At 33.1% G+C, this 24,625-nt stretch overlaps 2 protein-coding genes, 1 long non-coding RNA gene and 1 pseudogene across 6 annotated transcripts; 2 read left to right on the forward strand and 2 right to left on the reverse strand.

Annotated features, from left to right (window-relative positions):
- The first annotated feature begins 11,872 nt into the window (after positions 1-11,872).
- Positions 11,873-13,937, forward strand: LOC125577859. Of its 2 annotated transcripts, XR_007316268.1 has the most exons (3): positions 11,927-13,273; positions 13,372-13,469; positions 13,541-13,937. It is a non-coding gene; the product is annotated as an uncharacterized LOC125577859 (long non-coding RNA). The 2 variants fall into 2 exon arrangements; XR_007316267.1 differs by having other exon boundaries at positions 11,873-13,273; positions 13,372-13,937.
- A 375-nt stretch (positions 13,938-14,312) lies between these two features.
- Positions 14,313-17,273, forward strand: LOC106366598 (annotated as a pseudogene).
- Positions 17,274-17,757: 484 nt separating this feature from the next.
- Positions 17,758-21,664, reverse strand: LOC106366597 (GDSL esterase/lipase At3g43550). The gene is made up of 4 exons (XM_048740319.1): positions 21,421-21,664; positions 21,197-21,327; positions 20,887-21,111; positions 17,758-20,804 (listed from the first exon to the last, which is right to left on the reverse strand). Exons 1-4 carry the CDS (start codon positions 21,662-21,664, stop codon positions 20,502-20,504), a joined length of 903 nt encoding a protein of 300 aa, XP_048596276.1. The 3' UTR covers positions 17,758-20,501.
- A 650-nt stretch (positions 21,665-22,314) lies between these two features.
- LOC106366596 (RNA-binding protein 1) lies at positions 22,315-24,132 on the reverse strand. Of its 3 annotated transcripts, none has more exons than XM_013806245.3 (3): positions 24,016-24,132; positions 23,545-23,785; positions 22,315-23,415 (listed from the first exon to the last, which is right to left on the reverse strand). In XM_013806245.3, exons 2-3 carry the CDS (start codon positions 23,764-23,766, stop codon positions 22,543-22,545), a joined length of 1,095 nt encoding a protein of 364 aa, XP_013661699.2. In that variant the 5' UTR covers positions 23,767-23,785; positions 24,016-24,132; the 3' UTR covers positions 22,315-22,542. The 3 variants fall into 3 exon arrangements, with proteins under 3 accessions (XP_013661699.2, XP_022548291.2, XP_048595854.1); XM_022692570.2 differs by having other exon boundaries at positions 23,545-23,780; positions 24,016-24,101; XM_048739897.1 differs by having other exon boundaries at positions 23,545-24,055.
- Positions 24,133-24,625: the final 493 nt, after the last annotated feature.

Here is a 24,625-nt window from a genome sequence, read left to right on the forward strand (position 1 = left end):
AACAATCAAACAACATATTGATTTCCACAAAGAAAATTTTAAAAATATATTTATGTTAGGTAGTCTTATTTTATATTATTTAAATAATGTAATACAATATTATACATTATTTTTTAGAATTGAGAAATACATATATATCAGTTAGACAAATTAAGCGATAATTAGATAAATTTGATTTTTTTTGCCAGCCAAAAGTTTATTATTAATTAACATCAGTTATTTCAAGATGTTTAAGAAAGGATGGACAAAAAAATAGGATGGATATAAATGATATATGAACTATGAATAGTATTTTGTAAAGCTGATCTAGATAACACATTTGCACATCCATTTCCAGTCCTTTTTGATGTCTAAATTCAATTTCTCCAGAGCAGTTATTCCACAAAGAGATCGTATGAGATATTGTTTTGATATTCAGATTTGTTTCTTGACTGTTAAGAAGATTGATAACTGTAAAAATGTATCATTCCAATATGATATGTCTATAACCGAGTCCCCAACATGAGACAAGTTTGTTTTAAAAGTAAATAATTTTATTTTTCTTATATTATATAATAAATATATATTATTTACTGATAATAAAAATATAGTTATTCATTTATCACAAACAACTATGCAAATATGTGAATCAAGTACAGCAATTAAACAACATAATGATTTCCATAAAGAAAATTAAAAAAAAAATATTTATGTTATGTAATCTTATTTTATATTCTTTAAATAATGTAATACAATATTATACATTATTTTTTAGAATTGAGAAATACTTATAATATTTTATCCGCGCATGGCGCGGTTAAAAAGTCTAGTATTAAATAATATAAAAGAATAAAAGAATATATATGATTTAATTGTGTTTGCATTTTATAAGTGGTTTCACCGCTTTTTAACTTATTGGCAACATTTATACATTACATTAACAAAACAGCGGCAAAAATTAAGCCTTAATTTTTTTAGAAAAATCATAGGCCCCATGCAAATGTTTCATGCGTTTGTCCTCAAGACCGGCTCTGCTTGAATGTACTATGTTTAGTTTCTACACATATTTCATAATGTTTTTCCAGTTTTTAATGTTTTTGAAATACAATTTACTTTAAAATAAAATATTAGTTAATAGTAACAAATTTCAGGTATCAGAAAATATTTATCAGTAGTTATAATTTTAATTGTGTTTCAAAAAGAATGTCAAAAAGTTAAAATTTTAATTGCTATCAATTTAGATCAAAAAAATTGTTTAGATAAAAATCATATATTTATAATTTAACATTAATTATTTTAATATATTCTTAACGTTGATATATTGATCTTTCAAGGGAGTATATTAGTTTTTCTTTCAGTGCCAATGTTGTTTGGTATGCATACACAACAAGATAACAACACATAAAGCAAAAAAGGTTGAACGAAATAAGTGTGGCATATTACAAATGATGTGATATATTACAGATGTTTTCGGGGTTAAATAAAATGGATGTTTTTCAAAACCAACCCATATTTTCAAGTCAAACCCAAAACCAATCCCTTTTTTTTGTCCATACTATTCATCAATAAAATTTCCATACTATCCTTATGTTTTTGAATTATTCACAAAATTGCCAATTTTATTTATTTTTTTATTAATTTCGAAATTAACAAAAAATCAAATACACCCTAACCATTTCTTCTTATTTACAAAAATGCCATCATCATCAATTTTTTCAACCACCATGAACCACCATTTTTGAGCTCTAAAGCTTTAGAATTCAATTTTCAACCACTTTTTTTCTCACTATAACCCAAAAAACTTCATTTCCTCTCATCTCCTCTATATTTCCATCTAAAAAACTCTCATAACTATCATTTTCATAATCACAAACTTCATATTTTCGAGTTTCTTCATTAGTGAATCGTTAAAGATGCTTCTTTTTGCTCATATTTGGAGTTTGGACGGTTGAAAAGGTTGGAAACGAGCTTTACACATGAAAAATGTAACTATTTACATGGTTTTCGTTCTTTTTCAGATCTGTGTCGCGACGGTAGACTGTTTTGTATGTCTACGCCTCCGTGGAGACTTACGATGCAGTCTATTTGTCAACGCACGGGTTAGTTTTGCAATTGACCAGACAATTTTTTTTTCTAACGCAGACTTCCCCAGTAGTCTCCGTCTTTACCTTTGACAACAAAAATAAAACTTTCGATAGACTTACTAAGACGTCTACCTAAAAGAGGTTAGTTTTTCATTTGACCGAACTTTTGACTTTTCAAAATAGACTTCAACGGAAGTCTACAAAATGTAGACTGCCAACGAAGTCTATAAAATGTCAGTTTTGCATTTGACCAAAACTTTGACTTCGTGGAATAGGTTAGTTTTGTGTTTGACCAAAAAGTTTAAAAAGCAATCAAAAATTTATTAAATTGTAGACTTCATATGCAGTCTTCTTATCTTAAAAAAAAAATGTAGACTGCGTATAAAGTCTACTTTTTAATTTTGGTCAAATGCAAAACCAACCCGTCAGATTTGAGAGTAGACTTCACAAGAAGTCTACACACCCGTAGACGTTCATTTTAATCTACTGATTTGAAGTCAAACTTGGTCAATTGCAAAACTAACCTCTTTCAAAAAAATTCAAACATGTAGACTGCCTATGAAGTCTAGTTCTGAAAGTCAAATCTTGGATGAATTCTGGTCAATTGCAAAAAGTAACCTTTTTAAATTGTAGACTGAAATGAAAGTCTACATGTACAAAATTACAACTTTTATACAACTATAGAAAGCATCCCGTAAAATGGTCAATTGCAAAAACCAACCCAAAGAGTAGACCTATTTGACAGTCTACGTCTGTAAACTGAAAAGAACGTCAACATCTTCAGAGACTAAATATTAAGTCTTCATAGAAAAATCTATAAAAATGTGAATTTGTGTATTATTCATTAAATTTTTTCTAGTTTTTTTGTTTGACAGTGTGTGTTAGTTAATCCTAATGGGTTTGAGTGATTTTGAAAATAATTTTTTTTTATAATTATGAAGGTATAATTCATTTGATTTGACAATGTTGTTAGCTAATAATTGTAGACGTATTTCTAAGTCTTCGTTTATAGTTTTGCTAGTAAGGCTGAGCTTGTTTCAAAGCTGAAGTCGGTGACTGTGGAATATAATTTTACATTTTCAGCATATAAGACAACAAAAACTCTGTATGTGGCTAAGTGTCGTGTTCAAGGATGTGGTTGGAAACTTAGAGCGAGTGTGAAGTATGGGCCAAAGACATTTTGGGTGACAAAATATTCGAAAAGGATGAAGAATCGGAAAGGTTGAAGAATGTTCCTTGTGCATGATGGCTGTACACATGGTAAACTTCTTGAAATGACACAAGAAGATTATGATCTGGACAACAAAATTGAGAAGATGGTGCTAACCTATTCCTTACCAAACATCATTTAAAACAAATGACTCCGAATAGGAATATACTCCTCTTATGCCTGTCACGAATAATCGACAAGTACGGAACTTGATCGAGTTATCTAAGACACACTTTGTACGCCTTTGTGTATCAAGCCTGCGCCAATACACTAAAAAAATTTGGATTGACTATATGTTAAATAATAAGTGTAGACGTTTTTGTAAATCTACAAATGTAGACTGCAGTTGAAGTCTACGTCGTAAATTCTATTAAAAGTGTATTTGTGTATTATTCATCATATTTTTTCATGATTTAATTATTTTACAGTGTATGTTAGTAAAATTTTAATGGTCTTGAATGAATTTCACAATTTAATGTGCTATAATTATACACTTGATACTTATTGCAAATTGTTTTGATTAGTGTTATTCTTGAAAATTTTTGGGAAAATTTTGTATAGATATTCTTCTTCTCACATGTGTGTTAGTTATTATTTTAGCTTATGGTGGTTTTACTTGTTTGGTTGGTTAGATTTTGTGAAAAAATTGATATCTAACAAAAAATTAATAATATCATACAAGTGAAAACAACTAAAAATGAATACAATGTTTATAGATTATGCATTAAAAAATTATTTAAAAATTAATATTTTATTATGAAAGTTATTACAGAGCAATATATTAAAAAGTATTATTGAGTATGTTTGATTTTTCATAATCTTGATGCTTCAAATAAAGTCTTGGAAAAAGTACCTGCCAAATAAGATAGAGTTATGAGAAAAACATAAGATAAAAAATAAAATCATATTTTAGTAGACTTTTTATTAAGTCTACGTAAAGTTATTGTTTAGTAGACTTTAGTTGAAGTCTACACTAATGGAAAATTTTCATATTTAAAAGTGTGCATTTAGAAAATTTGAAAATACTTTGTTCTGAAAAATATTTCAAAAATGGTTTTTTGTCATCCTTGTAACAAAGCAAAAAGATAATGTATGAATCTATAAATTTAGTTCATTATAAACACAAAATATCTTATAATGAATATATGGAAAGCTTACATTTTTGGGAAGATGATTTGAAAATATTGGAAGAGAATACCTGCAAAATATAATAAAATTTTAAAAAATAAGATAAAAATTAAAATCATATTTGGGTAAACTTCTAATGAAATTTGCTTAAAATTCAAGGCTAGTAGACTTCATTTGAAGTCTACCAGCCGTAAGTTTTAAGTAGATTTCAAATGAAGTCTACTCTATCAAAAAAATAGATCTGAAAAATAATACATTAAAAATATGAAATAAGTTTAAATCTAAAAAACTTTTAAAAATATGATTTAATAGACAAAATAGTTATAAATTAAAGACATATTAATATGAATTTTAATATGTAACTTTATTTGAATATAAATACTAGAACACATATTTTAAATCTATAGATGTAAACCTTACATTTCTAGGAGGAGAAGAGAACAACTATGGAAGAAAATACCTGCAAAATAAGATAAAATTATTAAAAAACATAGAAAAAAAATTAAAGTCATATTTTTGTAGACTTCCAATGAAGTCTGCTTAAACTTTATGGTTTAGTAAACTTCATATGAAGTCTGCAAGCTTTAGTAAAATTCTTTAGAAGTCTACACTGTCTGATAATTTTCAGATCTGAAAAAATCTATATATTTTGAAATGTGAAAATAATTTTAAATCTGAAAATACTTTACATCATAGAATTTATAAGGTAAACTAGTAGCAAATTAATGTAGAGAGCTTGATCTATAAATTTATTTGAATATAAACATGTAAATACATATTTAAAATCTATTAATCTAAAACTTACATTTTTAGAGGAGATGATGAAATCCATGAGTGATAATACCTACCAAAAAAAGATAATATTGTGAGAAATAAACATAAAAATACATATTTAAAATCTATAGATCTAAAACTTACATTTTTTAAAGGAGAAGATGAAAACCATGAATCATAATATCTAAAATGACAAGATAATATTGTGAGAAAGACTTGAGAAAATTTTAGAGAGAAAGAAGATAATCACTACAAGAAAACACAAGTTTTACGAGGGCAGTTTTCCTCGTTACTTCGTCGTAAAAGCAGTGTTACGACGAATTAGCGAGGAAACCCGTTTCGTCGTTATACGTTTGTCGTAACGCATATATCCTCGCTAATTCGTCGTAAGTTAGCGAGGAAATAATTTCGTCGTAAAAGCGAAGGAGGATATTTCGTCGTAAAGACCACGTAAAGATTCCACGTAAGGACGTCGCTAAGTTTCCTCGTAAATACCACGAAAAGCTTTCCTCGTAAATTCCACGTAAATAAATACTCGTAAAATTAACGTAAATACGTTGAGAGCTTTCCACGTAAAGAAAGCGTAAAAACCTTGATAGATTTCCACGTTATTTCCATGTAAATGTTTCCTCGTAAAAACCACGTTAAGCTTCCACGTAAAGAAGCCGCAAAATTAGCTACGAATTTACTTCGTTTCATTATTTTATAGAAATATAAAAAATTATAATTATAAATATAATTTAAATTATTTAAATTATTAATAAAATTAAAATTCTAAAAAAATCAAAACCAAAATATTTTATATATAAATAAGTTTTGAATTCATAATACAATAACCGAAATTAAAAAGAACTAAGGGTGGTCGTTAATTAATCGCCTCGTAGAATTCATCACTCCTCGCCTGAACATCCGCCTCGGCATGTGAGTCGTCGGTCGGTGACTGGCCCGGGATAGGATTTTGTTGTCGCATGGTCCTCAACAAAGTCGCCCATTCCGGATTTGTGGCCGCTACAACGTCCAAGAAGCCCTCGAGTCCACCCATACGAGATCGGAGCTGAGTAGACTCTATACGCAGCTGAGTAGACTCTCTACGCAGCTCTTCGGACTCCCTACGCAGCTGAGAGACTTCCTCATCCCGTCGCTGAACATAAGACGATGTCGCTCTCGGAACATCGTTGACGGAACCAATCCCCAACGTCCGTCCCTTTTTTTTAGGGACAACCTTAAAAACAAAAAATAAATTTTGTTAGTAAAAATTTAAAGTTAAATTAAATGAATATTTAAAAAAATTAAAATTTTAGAAAATTTACCTCCTCGTAAAGCTTATCCACTTCAGGTGTGGATAAGGTGACGGGTAATCCATCGGTGGACTGTTGGGTCAGCTGGGTCTGGCGTTCTTCAACCCGAGCAGCCAAATCGTTGTAGATTTGCTCGGACTTGCCATCTATAAATCGGCCCGCCTTGTTCTTGTGGGTCCTCTCGTAAAGTTGCATAAGAGACGGGAATTCTCCCGTCTCTTTGGCCTAAAAAAACATTTAAGAAAGTTGTTAATTAGAATATATATAAAAATATACTAAAAATTTAATATAATTAAATTTTTAATTACCATTTCCAAACGGACACCGGCGTGGGGTTTTTGGCCCGTAGTGTGAAGCATCGGCCCGTTCCCGTGCTCATCGACTGTGTTACGGGAGTTAGAGCAAGACTGGGCGATTCTAATGGAATCAGGAAGACGCCAATATCGGATGAGGCCATCCCAGACATCCGTGGTGAGCTCAGCGGGTTTGCCACGCTCATACCCCTTCACGATCCAGTCACCCTTCCAGTTGGAGACCGTGTCCAACAAGCGAACTTTCGCCTTCGCTTCAAACTTCTTTCTCACCCTCTCAGTGATCCCCAAGGCCCAATTATATTTTTGCTGTTGGAAAAAATAATTTATAATTAGTTTTTCAGAAAAAAATATATATATAAATAATAAAAAAATTTTAAAGATATATATTTAATTAATAGAACTTACAGCGTAAATTTTGAACCACGTCTTTCTGACGTAGTGGGGCGTCATTTTCCAGTTCGGATGTGCCATGGAGAAGTAACCTTTTATCGTATCGGTTACGTCCGATGCAAGACATCCGTCAATCCCCCACCTGAAAAATACAAATTTAAAATATAAATTATTTTTTAAAGTTATAAAAGAATTTAAAAAGAATAAAAAAATAATGAAACATACCATAAAGTTCCGTCCGGTCGGTCGGGGTCGATGACTGGTAAACCTTCTCTGCCTGGCAGACGGAGAATGTCCTCTACGGTGTACTGCGAGTAAGGAGCACTCGGAGGCACCATCAAATCGGGATGAATCTCGCCCGCGGGCATCGGAGGTGCCGGCATCGTAGGAGGCACAGGAGGAGGAGGAGGCATCTGGGGAGGCACGTGAAGAACCGATGGTGCACTAGAAGAAGGAGATCCAATGACTCTCTGAGTGTACTGAGTCTCGGGGACAGTCTCCTGACCCGAAGAACCGGGAGCTGAAGAAGACGACGGGTCTAAACGACTACCCGGCTCACCGAACATCTCTCTGTAATGGGCAGTAAGTCTACCTTTTCGAACCTGAGAAAAAAATTTAATTTTTTAAATTTTCGTGAACATATACTTCCCAACATTATCCACCTAATCAACACTAAATAACATAAGATCCGTAAACCTATCTAAATTCCCTATACTAACCACCTAATCTATCCTAAACTAATCAAACTAGAGAGGAATTAGAGAGACTTACCATTGCTACGAATTAGGGAGGAAGTGGAGAGGAAGTAGAGAGGAAAGACGGAGCGAGCTCGCTCGGGATATATATAAGATTACTTGTCCTCGTAAATTCCTCGTAAACTTACGAGGAATTACAGAGGCCCGCGTTTTCAGTTACGACGAAATAGCGACGAAATACAAAGGCCCGCGTTTTCGTTAACGACGTTTTTACGACGAAAAGGGTTACGTGGAATTAACGAGTTAACCAGTTACGAGGAATTAGCGAGCCTTTATTTTCTATAAATACCCACAACTTTTCTTCTCAAACCACACACACAAACTCACAAAACACACCCTATCTCAAATCACACTCCTCACCAAAATACTTTTCAAATTAGAAATATTTGAAAAAAAAAAGAAGAAAAGAAGATATTAGAATTTATGAGGGTGAGACTTAAGTCTCGCCACATATAATTCCAGTATCTTTCTTTTTTTCTTTTTTTCTAGTTTTTATACTATGAGGAAGTAGCAAGTCCCGCTTTTCACCAATTTAGAAAATTTGGAAAAAAAAAAGAAGAGAAGAAGATATTTGGAACTCATGTGGCCGAGACTTACGTAAGTCTCGCCAAATGTGATTCAAGCATCTTTCTTCTCTTTTTTTTTTTAGTATTTTTAATATTTTCGTCGTAATATCGTCGTTAGTTTACGACTCTTTTACGACGATTTTGGCTTACGTGGAATTACCGTGCCCCGCTTTTTTAATTTCGTCGTAAAGTCCTCGTGGCCTTACGAGGTGTTTACGACGAAATCATCCTACGTGGAATTAAAGAGTGCCTTCTTCGTCATTTACTTTACGTGGTATTTACGTCAATTTACCTTACGAGAATCAGGCATATTACGAGGGACATGCCAATTACCACCCCAACGAACTGTTTCGTTAGCTCCGTAGTAGTCGATTTGTGCTTCAATTTGTTCTCCAGTTAGATATGGTGGAGAAGTGTCTCTTACAACCCTTTTGTGCCTAAACAAATTCTTGTTTCTTCGGTAAGGATGGCCAATGGGAAGAAATCGACGATGACAATCAAACCAACTTGTCTTCCTACCATTCTTCAGTTGAAACGCATCTGTCGTTCCATTACAATATGGACAAGCTAATCTCCCATGTGTAGTCCATCCAGACAACATCCCATATGCAGGAAAGTCACTTATGGTCCACAAAAGCATAGCTCGCATCGTAAAATTCGTCTTCGTTGAACAGTCATACGTCCTCACCCCTGTTGACCACAAATCCTTCAACTCTTTTATCAGTGGTTGTAGGAAAACATCCAGGGACCTTTTTGGATGGTTCGGACCAGGTATCAATATCGTCAAGAATAGCAACTCCCGTTGCATGCACATCTCCGGTGGCAGGTTGTATGGCGTAAGAAAGACTGGCCACAATGAATATTGTCTCCCTGACATTCCGAACGGACTAAATCCATCTGTGCATAATCCGAGATACACATTCCGGCTATTGCTAGCAAAATCCGGATGTACTTTGTTGAAATGTTTCCAGGCTCTTGCATCTGATGGATGAGTCATCTCACCATCCGTCTGAGTATGCTCGGCATGCCATCTCATCTTTGCAGCAGTCTGCTCTGATTGATACAATCTTTTCAATCTGTCTGTAATTGGTAGGTACCACATCCTTTGGTACGGTACCCTATTACGTCCCCGTCCTTGCGGCTTGAATCGTGGCTTCTTGCAGAATCGACATACTTCTAGCTTCTCATCATCTCCCCAATAGATCATGCAGTTGTCGATGCAGACATCTATCATCTCCGAAGGCAACCCAAGACTATAAACTAATTTCTGAATCTCATAATAAGAATCAGCAGACACATTGTCTTCCGGCAAATACTCTTTAAACAAGTCCGCCCATTCGTTCATGCAACTTTCAGGTAGATTGTGATCAGTTTTAATATTCATCATTCTAGCAGCCAACGACAATTTAGAGAGACCTTCTCTACAACCACTGTAAAGTGGTTGATTCGCCGCGTTTAACATTCCGTAAAACTTTTTTGCATCTATATTAGGTTCTTCATCTTCATCATGAGCTACGAATGCATCAGCTACCATATCATGAACCCTATCATAATCTACCATCTCCTCCTGATGGTAACTATGTTCATTATGCAAATGATGATTAACCGGTTCTTCCTGAAAATTGCTATTACTACTACTAGCTTCATTCTGATCATAATTATAACCTTCCCCATGTTGAAACCAGATATAGTAATTTGGCGTGAAACCTCTATTTATTAAATGCTTCCAAACATTTTCACGGTTTGCCAATTTCGAATTGTTGCATTTCCGACAAGGACAGAACATCTTACCACTTTCTTGGGCGAGCGGTGTTGAATCTGCTTGGTGCATAAATGTCTCCAGCCCCGCAAGGTATTCTTTCGTCACTCTCCCGTTAGCATCTCTATGCATATACATCCAATTCCGCAACTCGTAAATAGTCCCAGAGCCAGCCATTTTTTTTTCTTTCACGTTTTTTGTTGTTGGTGTGTTTAAAATGATGTTCCAACATCCATATTTATAGAAAATTTCGAATCTGGTAGTTGTAATTTTACTATGAAATTACGACGAAAATTAATTGTATGGCCAAAAAAAAACGTGAGCCACCTACCAAGTTGGTGGATTCAAAATTTCCTCGTTAAGTACACGTAAAATATTTCGTCGTAAAGCACTCGCGAAATTTACGTGGCTTTTACGAGGAAAAACTATTTCCTCGTAAAAGCCACGTCAATTTACATCGTCTTTACGACGAATATTTTTTGTCGTTACCTTACGACGAAATAACGATGCTTTTCTTTCTCAACGTATTTTCCTCGCAAAATCAACGTTTTTTTACGAGGATTATTTTTCCTCGTTAAACTTCCTCGGTAAAGATACGTTTTCTTGTAGTGAATGAGAGAGATTTAGAAACAATTGAGAGAATTTTAGAGAGAAGAGAGAAAGTTTTAGAGAGAAGAGAGAGAGTTTTAAGAACTTGTGCAGCCACTTTAGAGAGAGATTGAATAAATTTTGTTTATATAGGGAGACAAAAATGTAACTATGTTAAAATTTACGATACTGTAGACTTCGTTTGAAGTCTACTAAAATTAAAATTTTGGAGTAGATCTTACTATAACATAGTAGACCTTTTTGGAAGTCTACTATAATAATTTAATTATTGTTGTTAATTCTTTATTATTTTAATAATTTTAATATATGATTTATTAAATTTATTTCTTTATTTTTTAATAGTTATAGTATATGATTTCACTTTTTTATTCTTAAGGAACTTAACTTAGTTTAAATATAATGATTTTCTGTAAAACAAATTGAAAAATATAGACTGAAAAAGACGTCTTCAGATAAATAGACTTTATTGTAGGTCTACGAAACCCTAAACCACAAATATCAAACCCTAAATGTTTTGCTTGATAATCAAAAAGTCTCATTTATACAAAATATAAACTACTAAACATTAATATGCAGATTTAAGTTAATAAAACAAAAAAAAAAACAAAATCTAAAATCTAACCCTATGAAATCAACTATTAAAAGACATAACATGTTAGAACCTTTTGTTTCTAAACTATGAACATAGTCTAGCACATGATAACCAAATTAGTATATATTCTTCAAAATTGTTCGATTATATGAAATTTTAATTTATTTACTTCATATTATCCATTATATTGATGATTAATTAAAAATATCACAATAATTATTTTTATACATTTTTAAAATTAAATTAGTAGACCAAATTAGAGTGTAGACTACAAAACAAGTCTATAAAGTAAACTTCGTAGGAAGTCTATATATATGTAGACTTCTTTTATTACGTGTAGACTTCCAAAGGATAGAAACGTAAAATACATTTATGTTTTTTGTTTGGTCATAAGGGTGAAATAGTACTTTCACTACTCCTTTAGGTTGGTTTTGCATTTGACTGAAAGTGGGGTACACTTTTACATTTGACTTGAATATTTGGGTTGGTTTTAGCAAATGTCCCAAATAAAAAAGCTAAATAATATACAAGGAAACCAAAGCCACCAACACATCAATACTATTAAAACAGAAGGTCTTTTTTCGAGGTGCCCATTTGTTTTAACAATATTTACAGAGATGTGCCACTGGTTTTATTTTAAAACAATGTTTTTATTTATTTTATATTCAACACTATTCTTTTAATGCAACACTTATTAATTTTTATTTTTTTAAAATGTCTTTTCCTTTTTGCTGTAACTAAACACGTGTATGCAATCTAGAACATTGATGGAACATTGTGTATGCATCTTAAACCATCGGGACAATTTCTTGAATTTACCATTTTTTTATGAAACTTATATCATCATGTTCCATCAACACTCATGTTTAAACATTTAAGTTTTTAGGTACAATCGATGTTGCGTTTTTCATTCGTCAAGCTTCGACATTTGAAGTATACATTCTTAAATGTGAAACTATACATTCAGTTCATTTTTATTAAAGTATCATTTAGTTAAAATCGATTGCAAGCTTATCAACACACATGCTGCTCTATTCAAAATTATACATAATGTGATCACAAAAAAATGTTCAGTCATTTTATATATACCGAAGCTATTAAGTTTAAGATGTGTGGAGACGAACCAAATACAAATATGTTTAATTTATTCATTTTTTTTTAAATCAACACAGCAGCCTAACTATATGGATAATCACTAAACAAAAAATATCGGCAAACTGTGCAATATACTCGGCCAACGTATTCAATTTGCAGATCTTTTGCAAATCACAAACCGAAAAATTACTATAAAATAAAAGGCTAATATTTAGGAAACTATTCTATAATTTCTAAAGTCACGTACATTTAGTATAAGAAACGAAAATTTTGCAATTTTATACTTAACAATAACGAATAATCTAAATCATAAATACCCAGCCAATCATATGTATTCCATATCTTCAACGTAACAAAAACATAAAATCAAAACAAAGAAGCGTGAATTTGGTAACTGAAATATCAATAATAATATACCAGAAAATCTAAAGTTACCTAACTTGAATAAACTTGATTGTCAAGATAATAGTTTTCCTAAACTCACGGCCTCTATTTTAATAAATCAACTGAATGAGAATATTCTAAACCTGATGCTTTTATTTTCTTATATATATTGACGATCTACACTCAAACCAGACATGCCATCTAACTCAAAGCTTCTTTTCTAATATAATGTCTTCTAAAACAACTTGGTTTATTGAATCCAAAGTCATACACACCTGAAAACCACCAAATGTAGGTTTTGGTGAGGCTTTAGAGATCATATTTGCAGACAAAAAGGTAAATAAGTATTGCCACATTTTTAAGTTTTCGGTTTAAGCTTTTTTCTACTGATATCATGATTTATTTGTTATTTTAATGTAATTAATTTGTTCCAGGGGATAAAAAATTCATACTACTTGTCTGAAGAACTATTTGAAATCTTTGGGGGATCAACGTATTGTTGGCGAATGGAAAGACTATTGAAAACTTCTAAGTTAGTGAACCTGGAAAAAAATTCTTACCAACAAAACTCATGTACATGATAATTTTTAGTTTTATATGCAGGAGTTTGAATCTATTCCAACTGATACAATTTGGTTACTGGAAGTGGCTGGTGATTTGGAAAATAGTCATGACACAAGACGACTTAAAAATAAAAATAGGTCCCATGAGGGATTGTTTGTGATTTTTGTTGGATTTAAAAATACATCATTGGCTTTTAAATACGGGATCCAAACTGGTGTATTCTGGTATACATCCTTCGAGTGTTTCAAGATGCTTTAGCTGGACTACTGGGCTTCATATGTTTAGGGAATTTTGAGGTTTAGACACTGACTTATAATTGGATAGAGAAAGTATGTATCTATAAGGGTATCTCCTATTTAGCTTCCGTTGCTTTGTATGCAGTTTCCATTATGTTAAGGACAAGATGTATGGTATTTTGAATATAATTAATATTTTTTAAAATAGCAAGGATATCAACAACCTTTGAGAAAATATTCTTAAATTTAGTTTGCAACAAAAAAATTTCTTAAATTCAAAAAAAAAAAAATTCAAACAAGCTTATTCATACATGTAATCATGATGTCATAATTTCCACACTCCAATCTGAAATATACTATATATTGGTACGAATTATAGCAAAAATTCAAATAAACCAAAATATAATCTGATTTTATATTATGCTATTATATATACCAAAATATATTATATCATAGTAAGAAATATAATATGTTTTATACAAAATAAACATTTATTATTATTTAATAAATATACACTTTATGAAATATTACATGTTCGGACATTAAAAGATGTTGTATATCATCTGAAAATACATTTTCTGTAATATTTTAAAATATATTTTATATCATGACACATTTCAAACGATAATCAAACATCATATATCTTTTGACAATGTTTAACATTTTGTATATTAATATAAGATAAAGTACAACTCAAATATGTTCAATTAAACCAACATTTTATTATATGAAAGAAATGAAATATGATAATAACAAACATAAGCAACACGGGACCAGAGGTTATATGAACTATTAATTTTATTATGTCTTCCTATCAAATATTAAAGAAACACGATAATAACCAAATTTTAGACAACCTCTTCCTACATAAATATGCATAAATATAATTTATGGATATTCTCATTTTATAAATTATTTATCTACTAAAATGATAAATATTGTAATATTCTAAATTTTTTTAATTAATTCATTAATCTTCAAACAATATTCATATGAAATTAATTAAAATCACCACCATAATTAATATAGAACAAAAGGGAAGAGGTTGTTTAATATACTGAAGGGCCATAGTTTTTCAATTAAGTCACAAAAATATAATAACTTGAACTCATAATATGTTATATTAAAAAATCAAAAGTAAATGTCTAAATAAATAAACAATACTCAAAACATTAAAATACTAAAATATATATTGATTCTCTATCCAAATATTCAATCCAAACAAATTTATATGTCAAGCTTAAATATTTTGACACATTATTTAAATTTATATGTGATAAATTATTTTCATTTCTGATTTTGAAAAAATATTAAAGTATATATGAATTTTATGTTAAAAAAAATGTAGACTGGTTTTCCGAACTCAAACCGAATCAGTAAAGATTCGAACTGAATCGAACCGAAATTTATAAATTCCCAAACGGGACTGACATTTTTAACCCGAAAATCAAAACCGAATAAGTCAAAATCAAACCCGAATACCCATTCTTTGCTTTTAAATTGAAATAATTGAATCAAAAGTTATCCCGCGCTTTCAAAGCGCGGGTTAAAATCTAGTGTACGTTAAAACGAAAGATGAGAGACCTTCTTTTTTTTTTTTGCTAAAGAAAGATGAGAGACCTAAAACCATTAAAAGAGTTTAAAAGAATTTCACTAGCCTTGTGAGATCCTAACTGCATTTTTATTCTGCAACTGTCATCTATATGTACCATTGGGCAATGGCTTCACCATGATACCTCCGTTCATTCTCTCATGGGCTTGACTAGGGACCTCAAGCTTCAAATCTTCTAACCGAGGTATTATCACACCAACTCCATCACCAGCTACAGGCCATGGCATAGCATTGAACACAGTAACGCTCATACCCGCAGGATCAAACCCGTTCATGGAAGGGAGACACCAAGGAGTGTTGGTGGGAAGAGGAGGAGGATGGCAGTAAAATCCCGCGGTGGGTGGCATAATCTGGTTATTCCATGGAAGGTTAGGCCCTTGAGCTGTGACTGGATAACCTAATCTTACGCCTACCTATATACCTTCATACCCCTATGCAAGCTCACTGCATCGACAATGGCTGAAAGAGGCGGAGAACGCGGCGCTGAGCGTGGCGGTGACGGTGATGGTTTCGGACGTGGCTTCAGCGAACGTCGCGGCGGGAGAGGCGGTCGTGGAGGCCGTCCCACAGAAGACTAGAAATGGACACCCGTCACCAAGCTCGACCGTCTCGTTCAGAGCGGTAAAATCACGCAGCTAGAGCATATCTACCTCCACTCTCTCCCCGTCAAGGAGTACCAAATCATAGACCTCGTCGGACCTTCGTTGAAAGACGAGGTCATGAAGATCATGCCTGTCCAGAAACAGACCAGGGCTGGTCAGAGGACAAGGTTCAAGGTCTTTGTCATTGTCGAAGACGGTAACGGACACGTGGGGTTGGGTGTGAAATACTCTAAGGAAGTTGCGACCGCCATTAGAGGTGGTATCATTCTCGCTAAGCTTTCTGTGGTTCCTCTGAGGAGAGGCTATTGGGGTAACAAGATTGGGAAGCCACATACTGTTCCTTGTAAGGTTACGGGGAAGTGCGGTTCTGTTACTGTGAGGATGGTTCCTGCTCCGAGAGGTGCTGGTATTGTAGCGGCTAGGGTTCCTAAGAAGGTACTTCAGTTTGCTGGGATTGATGATGTCTTCACTTGCTCTAGAGGTTCTACTAACTAAAACCCTTGGAAACTTCGTTAAGGTCTGTTTCTGTCCTTTCTTGTAGCAGAAGTTACCATTGGGTTTGATATGACTGCTTTGTTATATTTGATTGTTTGATAATGGGTTTGGTTCTGTGTTGTTACGATGAATATGTATAAAGTGCACACATGTTTAGTTGTTTTATGTGAGAATGTAATGATAAATTTTTTATCCTAATGATTCTTAATTAACCTTAGTTTAGTTTTTTTTGTCAATTGTAATCTGTAGAAGACTTAAGCACATACCTTTTTGATTATGTTCAAATTGACTGCTGCTTAGTTATCTTTGATTGATTTATATTGGGTTTGAAGCTGTGTTGTTTCTACGGCCAATATGTATTAAGTGCATGCTTGCTTAGTTGTTTTATATTTGAATGCAATGTTAAGTAATTTTAATGATTCTTGATTAACCTTTGTATGTATGCAGTGTGGTTTTACATGTCAATTGTAATCTGTAGAAGATTTAAGCACATACATTCTTGACTATGTTTAATTGGTCGATGGATTATTGATTGATCTTGCGATTTGATGTTTTTGTGACTACACAGGCTACATTTGATTGTCTTCAGAAGACATATGGGTTTCTTACACTTGAGTTTTGGAAAGAGACAGAAATCGCCATACCAAGAGTACACGGATCTCTTGGCTGCCAAGCTTGATTCTGCGGCCAAGGCTATTACGGAGGTTGAAGACCAAGCTTAAGATTGTACTTGCCTTGTATGAGGTTGAGAATTGTCAGTTAAGAAGTAGTTTTATTAAGCTTATGATTTTTTTACATCGGAGATTTTGTTGAAAGATATATTTTCTTTAATACTTTTTTTTCTCCAGTTCAATTTTAACGAGTAGCATTTTCAATAACTTGGCGTTTTATTAAGTCGTCTTCAAACTGTGTATAAGATTGTTTTACTTGGTCAATTTGATGTAATTAAGGCCACATTATTTAAAATGAGTAAAAGCCCGGTTAACTCAATCACATACACTGCCTTTTGTATTGTAGTGTATTCAATCACACACACTGCCTTTTTGTATTGTAGTGTATTCCCTTTTCTTGTAACCAAAAAAGTTAAGTCATAATGAAACTAATTTGTGTTTCAAAAAAAAATATTAGCATAGTTGATATTTTGCATATTTACATTGTTTTAATCATCCATTCTTGTACATGTTGATCCTTTATAATAGCATTTATACATATTTAGGTTGCCTTGTCATGCATTAGTCATGAGGTGTTCGAGAGAGATTCATGATGAATTTTGTGGCCAAAAGAGTGTTTGGTGTCTTAAGAGTGTAGAAGAGTCGTTGAAGGATCCTAGCGGCCAGGTCGCTACAGAAGATAGAGCCGGAAACATGAGACACGTCCTAAGTACCGTAGTGGTAGTGTTATATCGGTTCAGAGAAGCCGCTAATTTCGGAGCGCCTTTCACATCGTTGCACCATAGCAACTTCACAAGGTTGCTATGGAATCAAGACTTCTGAATCTCCCAAGTGTCGTAGCAGCCACCACTGTAGCGGCCAAGACAAGTCGCTATGAGCATAGCGACCCACTGTAGCGACCTCATCTAGTCACTATTGAGAAAAATACCTATATTTTCATGGGTTAGCCCATGTTTATTGGGTTGATCCAGCTCGAGTTTTAGTCTTTTATAAATACTTTTTAGACATAAGTTTGGGATTATCTTGTTTTCTCCCAAAATATTCTTCTACTTTGGTGAAAGCTTGAATTTTTAGTATTTTAATATATCTTTCTTTGAGTGATTTGAGTTTATATCATCTTCTTAGCATGATTAGTCTTGAATCTATGATGGGTTTAAGGTTAAACAAAGTGATTAATGCGTAGACTCCTTTTGAATCCATGAGTTAGGTAGATCTAGGGTGATTAGTGAAGAGTTAAGGTGTTTAATGTTATATCCACTTGTTTCTATGCTTATTAAGTGATCTTAATGCTTGATTTGACTTGATCACTCTCATCTTGATATAAAGCTATGTTTTGCACCAAAAGTGTTTATTAAAATGCTTGACTGAACTTAATATTGCTCTAGCTTGAATAACCAAAGGGATTTGATGTTAGGATTGCTAGATGGTTAATAGTCTTTAACATAATTCATGCTTGAATGATTTGAACCAATGGGAATTGATGTTTAACTCATGAGGAATTGATGTTTAACTCATGATTGCATAATCACTATCTTCGGAAAGGATTGATCTTTATTAGTGTCTAGGCCTATAGAAACTTGTGATTGCTAAAGTTAACACCTTGATTTGGAAATTAAATGTCTTGGATCAATTGTCTTAGCCCATGGATTCTCCTTTAAAGAATTTATTGAAAGCTTTAGATATTGTATTGCTTAGATTAAATCTTGTTACTTATCAACTTGAATTCACTAATTGCACTAAGATTGAGTTGTATGGCTTGCATTCTTAGTAATTGAAATTATCTAGAGATTGGATTTACCGTTACTACAACTACTTAAGATTAAACTTATTTCATATCAGTAGTGTAGAAGATTCACTGCATTGTCTTACTTTAAGTTAAGACTTGTTATGTTTGATGTAAGGCCACAAACTCTAATATCATATGCAAATTTTTGTCTAAATAAAATTTGAATGATTTTCTTAGTGTGATTGAATAGAATTTGATAGAATGATGTGACTGAGAATAGAACTTGACTTATACACACACATAACTTTTCATATTGAGCTACAAAACTCTATGATATACCTTCAACATGTTGACCTATACAACTAAAGACAGATAATGGAATACTTGAAGAAGTGAAACTTTTGTGCATTCAACATGTTAAACAAGACTTGTCGTGTGGAAAATAAAGTAAATTGTAAGTGGAAAATCTATTCAACATGTTGACCTATACAACTAAAGGCACATAATGCAATACTCTACATGCAACATAAACATAACGTAGACATGTTTGTCACGTGGCTTGGCCATTTTCTCCCTTTAGATTCCATTATCATCTTTGCATAAAATTGATATTGACTTTCTATTGAAGGGAGAGACACTCCATCATCTGGCAACGTAAGCGGTTCCTTACCAATATTTTTTTATAACCTAGAATCTCTAGCAACACCTAGGCCCCATAAATGATTATATAGTAAGAAATTAAATTCAGCTTGGAACATGAATGTCACCTTTGTAAACACACAACATTTCTTTTTGTCAGTCTTTCGGTTCTTTACACTGCTCTCCTGTACTCTTTAGGTTTCTTTTTTTCGCTGAATATTCTTGATTCCTAAAAACATCTTGCGCAATTTTGATCCTATGATTGATGACTACCTACCTACCAAATTTACATCCATATATTCTAATACAATCCTCAGTTCTAGATTTAAAAATGGCGGATTTAGGTTTCATAGTGTTGCACACCTCCCTTGGATTCTTGCCGAAGAGGTCGGGGAGATGAGTTTCCTGCTGATACTCTTCACCTCTATGAGAAAACATAACCACTTACATTTTGATTCCACATGTTGAGAGAACGAGGAACCAATGTCGTAATATCAAAACAACAACAACATCTAACATAATGATCTATTAAGTTTAATTACTTAAGAAATTACCCCAAAAGCTTTTAATTCGTGATTTAGTAGTGCTTCTTTCATATTTTAATGAGTCATTTATAAAGGAGTCTTGAAGTTAAAGAAAAATATAATGAGTAAAAGTGGCATAATACCTTGAAAATATAAAGAGTGAATACATATAGAAAAGAAAATAAAAATAGAGAAATAAAATAATACATAGATAAAAAAGCCAACAAGACACAATGATAAAAATAGGTTTAATTTAGATGATCAACATCAATAGATCTTGCTCAAGTATTTGTCGAGTAACTTGTCAACAATAACTTGATAAGCTCTTTCAGTCGGATGGTAGCTATCCCAGAATACATACGCCGAAGAATTAGAACATGTGAATGGGTTCAGTGAGTTACACAAATAAGATATCGCAACAGTGCCTTTACCGCAACATCCTCTATCAGCTACTTCAAAACCTGAAAGAGAATGAGACTTATAAATTAGTTAATGTTATAAAATAGAAAAATTATATAGTTGTATTTGTAAGATGAACTTACCATATTTTTCAGGGTTTTGGATAATGTCTAAAAGAGTATCATAAACATTAATGTAGAAGATAACACCATCTAATTCTTTATCTAGAGAATCCAGTGCTGGAGAAAGTCTAGCGTTGAATTGTTTTGCCATATTGTTTAAAGGCTTATTACATCTTCTTGTAAATAAGCCTCCGAACATTGTTCTTTGAAGTGGTACACATCCAACAGGCACTGCGCTAAATACTCCAATTTTTCGAGCTCCAAGCTTATGTAATTCCTATATATTACATATAAGATAACTATTTAGTTTTAAATATAACTATAATTATTTGATTTATATATCAGTTTAAGATACTTACTCGTACGAACTTAGCTGCTGAATCAGCCAAGAAGTTAGCATAAGAAGTACGATCATATTTATAAGATTGAGCTAGAAACGTGTGAGCAAGATCATTGCTACTAGAAACCACAAGAAAAAAACTATGGTCCAAGATATTTTGGGCTTTTTCTTCTCCAAAATGTTGCTTGATGGTTGCTATGTATTGTTTGAAATATGTTAGTTGATCCCACACTGATATTACAGACTACAAAATAACAAAAAAAAAATAAAAAATGTATTAGTTTATAATATGAAGCTAACGTTGACGATGAAAATATATTATAACGTACCATCATCTTAGCCGTTAATGGATCGTAACCAGTTCCTCCAGATGCAAATGTCACACCTTGAAGAAGATCTTCTGGCTTCAAATTTGGGCTCATATATGCTGGCAATGTTTTAGTCAATCCCAACTTCTCCGCTGAAAGACAATTGGTTAAAAACAAAATGTATCATTAAAATAGCTAGAAGATTTCTATTAGCAAATGTAAACAAAAATAATTTGAATCGTTACCAATTAGATCAGAGGGAACTCTTCCATCAGAAAATCTTCCAGTGGCATAACCGCCCGGAAAGTCCTTGCCGTAGGGAGGAAAGTTGCACTTTAGAATAGTGTGAAGTCCATTGTTATTACCAGTATCCATTATGGAATCTCCAAAAACTATTAGTGCTGGGATTGTTGCATTGCTTTCTTGCTTTGCTGCATTAGTTTTAACGGCTATTAGTACCAAAGCGAGCCATAACATTTGAAGCTTCATTGTTTGGTCTGAGTTATTTGCTGTTGTGCTCGAAATTTGCTTGTGTGTTTTACAATGTTGAAGACATGCATGCATTTATAGATTGTTTCAGATTGTTGGACTTCTAAAAATATATCCTATGAACAATAGTTTGTTACCAGATGTCTTATCTCTAGTTAGTTATTAAAACTTACTTGGATGATGGTTCGTCACAACGACAACGGAATCAATTCTTTTCACAACTTGAATGTACTATGTTTAGTTTCTACACATATTTCATTAATGCTTTTCCAACTTTTAATGTTTTTGAAAGACATTATTTTTTTAATAAATTATTGGTTAATGGTAACAAATTTCAGGTATCAAAATATATCTATCAATAGTTATAATTTTAATTGTGTTTAAAAAAAAAAGTTTTTAAAAAGTTATAATTTTAATTGCTATCATTTTAGATCAAAAATTTTGTTTAGTTAAAAATCATATATTTATAATTTAACATTAATTATTTTAATATATTCTTAACGTTGATATATTGATCCTTCAAAGGAGTATATTAATTTTTCTATGAATTTGTATAACTGCTATATTTCTCTGTATTCGCCTTTGAAATTAAAACGTCATTGGCAATGTTGTTTGGCAAGCATAAACACAACAAGGATAACAACACCACATAAAGCAAAAGAGGTTGAACGAAATAAGTGTGGCATATTACAAATGATGTTATATATTACAGATGTTTTCGGGGTTAAATAAAATAGCTAAATAATATACAAGCAAACCAAAGCCACCAACACATGTACGTTAAGAAAGAAAAGATGAGAGACCTAAAACGATTAAAAGAGTTTAAAAGAATTTCAGTAGCCTTGTGAGATCCTAACAGCATTTTTATTCTGCAACTGTCATCTATATGTACCATTGGGCAATGGCTTCCCCATGATACCTCCATTCATTCTCTCATGGGCTTGACTAGGGACCTCGAGCTTCATATCTTCTAACCGAGGTATTATCACACCAACTCCATCACCAGCTACAGGCCATGGCATAGCATTGAACACAGTAACGCTCATACCTGCAGGATCAAACCCGTTCATGGAAGGGAGATACCAAGGAGTGTTGGTGGGAGGAGGAGGAGGATGGCCGTAAAATCCGGTGGTGGGTGGCATAATCTGGTTATTCCATGGAAGGTTAGGCCCTTGAGCTGTGACTGGATAAGCATAAGGATAGTTAAAGCCTGGGAGACCTTGATGATAACCAAAGACAGGAGGAGGATACTGAAGAAACATCCCATATCCGTTACTCTCAGGCACATACGGTGTTGCTTTAAAGCTGCTGTAGGTAGGAGGTAGGTTATGATGATTACCACCGCCGTTATTGCTCTGGATCCCTTCTTTAGGTATTGCGCGTTTCACCTCCACGCGCTTATTACTCAACTCATGGAAATGACTCTGCATTACGATCTCAACAGAGTTCTCTGAATCATACGTGACGAACCCGAACCCCCTCGGCCTGTTCGTCACGCTGTCATGCATCACAACCACATCGGTCGTCTTGCCGAATTTCTCAAAGTAAGTCTTGAACTCCTCTTCTGTCGTCTCGGATGATAACCCCCCAACGAACAGCTTCTTGGTCCTGTGGTTGTTGTTGTTATTACCATTACTTAAGATGTCGTGAACACCACCACCGTTGTTCTGTTGGACTTGACTCACATATGGTTGCATGTTCTGTTGCTGATATCTCATATCATGTATCGGAATCGCCTTTTTCACATCAACCTGACATAAAGATATTAATCACTAAAGAGTTCAACTTTCCGACCAAACCAAAAAAAAAAAACCATTTGAGACCAAAAGCTGATCAGGACACACAAGTAGAGAACAAAGGAGACGAAGTGTGGAACTTACGGCACGACCGAGGATGAAATGAGAATCAGCGAGAGCCTTATCAACATCAAGAGCATTAGCAAAGCGAACAAAGCCAAACCCTCTGGGTTGACCAGTGGCTCTCTCCTTAGCAACAAGAGCTCCCAGCACAGCTCCATACCTACTGAAATGCTGCTTCAGAGACTCTTCACTAGTCTCTCTCGGTATGCCTCCAACGAATAGCTTGTTTCGGTCGCAATCCATTTCACCCAAAAACCCTAATCTTCAATTCCAAGTCAAATGATCAGAGATTTGAGATCAAAATCAAAAACCCCTAAATTTTGAACAGTGATGTGTACGGAAACCCTAATTCGTAAAATTCTTGAAACAGTGATGAATCACGGAGAGAAAACTAGAGATTGAGAAGGGAAGCCCTAATTTTCCGGGAAAACTGTAGAAAAAAGCCCTAGAAAATAAAAACATCAAAGTTTCATGGCGAAGAGGAAAGTTTACCAGATAGGACAGAGAGAGAGAGAGAACAGTAGGTTGATTTGACACGGCAGGAGAAGTCGAAGAGAGTTAAAAGTTAAAAACTCTTCAGCTTTGGTTAAACTTTTTTTTTTGTTTATTTAAATATACATGGGATAATTATTGGATATTCTATAATGGAACTAACAGGCTTGAGCCTTTATTTATTAGGTTTTAGGCCCAATTGGTGTTACGGGTCGGTAGAGCGTTTCGAATTTGAGGCTGACCTAAGCTTTCCGATATTTTTCCCTTTTTTAAAAATTAGTCTTTTCGATTTTGTAGTAGTTATCTTCTTTTCTTCTTTTTTTTTTCACATCATACGGTTAATTTCTTATTTAAGCTTGAAATGATCTGGTGTTCAAAAAAAAAACAAGCTTGAAATGATCTAAAAAATTAGACTGGGATAAAACAATCAGTGTAATACTTATTCCTATGATATGTTTCCGTAATCTTAGATAATAAATCTTTTTTGTTTTGTTTTCAGAACGAAAATGATACACAACATAAAAATCTACAAATCTATTACTCAGTTTTGATAATTTCTTTAACTCCCTTAAAAAGTTTGACCATACTTATAAATCTTGTATCATCGAAA

This window comes from Brassica napus, chromosome A9 (assembly GCF_020379485.1).
Source record: "Brassica napus cultivar Da-Ae chromosome A9, Da-Ae, whole genome shotgun sequence".
NCBI classification, from domain to species: Eukaryota; Viridiplantae; Streptophyta; class Magnoliopsida; order Brassicales; family Brassicaceae; genus Brassica; species Brassica napus.

What these genes read in the sequence shown, in the direction of transcription:
- LOC106366597 (XM_048740319.1), bottom strand. Translation starts at nt 21,664, where the DNA reads ATGAAGCTTCAAATGTTATGGCTCGCTTTGGTACTAATAGCCGTTAAA. An exon ending in AGTTCCCTCTGATCTAATTG is followed by an intron (nt 21,328 to 21,420) that starts GTAACGATTCAA and finishes ATTGTCTTTCAG; the next exon opens with CGGAGAAGTTGGGATTGACT. An exon ending in CAGCAGCTAAGTTCGTACGA is followed by an intron (nt 20,805 to 20,886) that starts GTAAGTATCTTA and finishes TGTAATATATAG; the next exon opens with GAATTACATAAGCTTGGAGC.
- LOC106366596 (XM_013806245.3), bottom strand. Translation starts at nt 23,766, where the DNA reads ATGGATTGCGACCGAAACAAGCTATTCGTTGGAGGCATACCGAGAGAG. An exon ending in ATTTCATCCTCGGTCGTGCC is followed by an intron (nt 23,416 to 23,544) that starts GTAAGTTCCACA and finishes TCTTTATGTCAG; the next exon opens with GTTGATGTGAAAAAGGCGAT.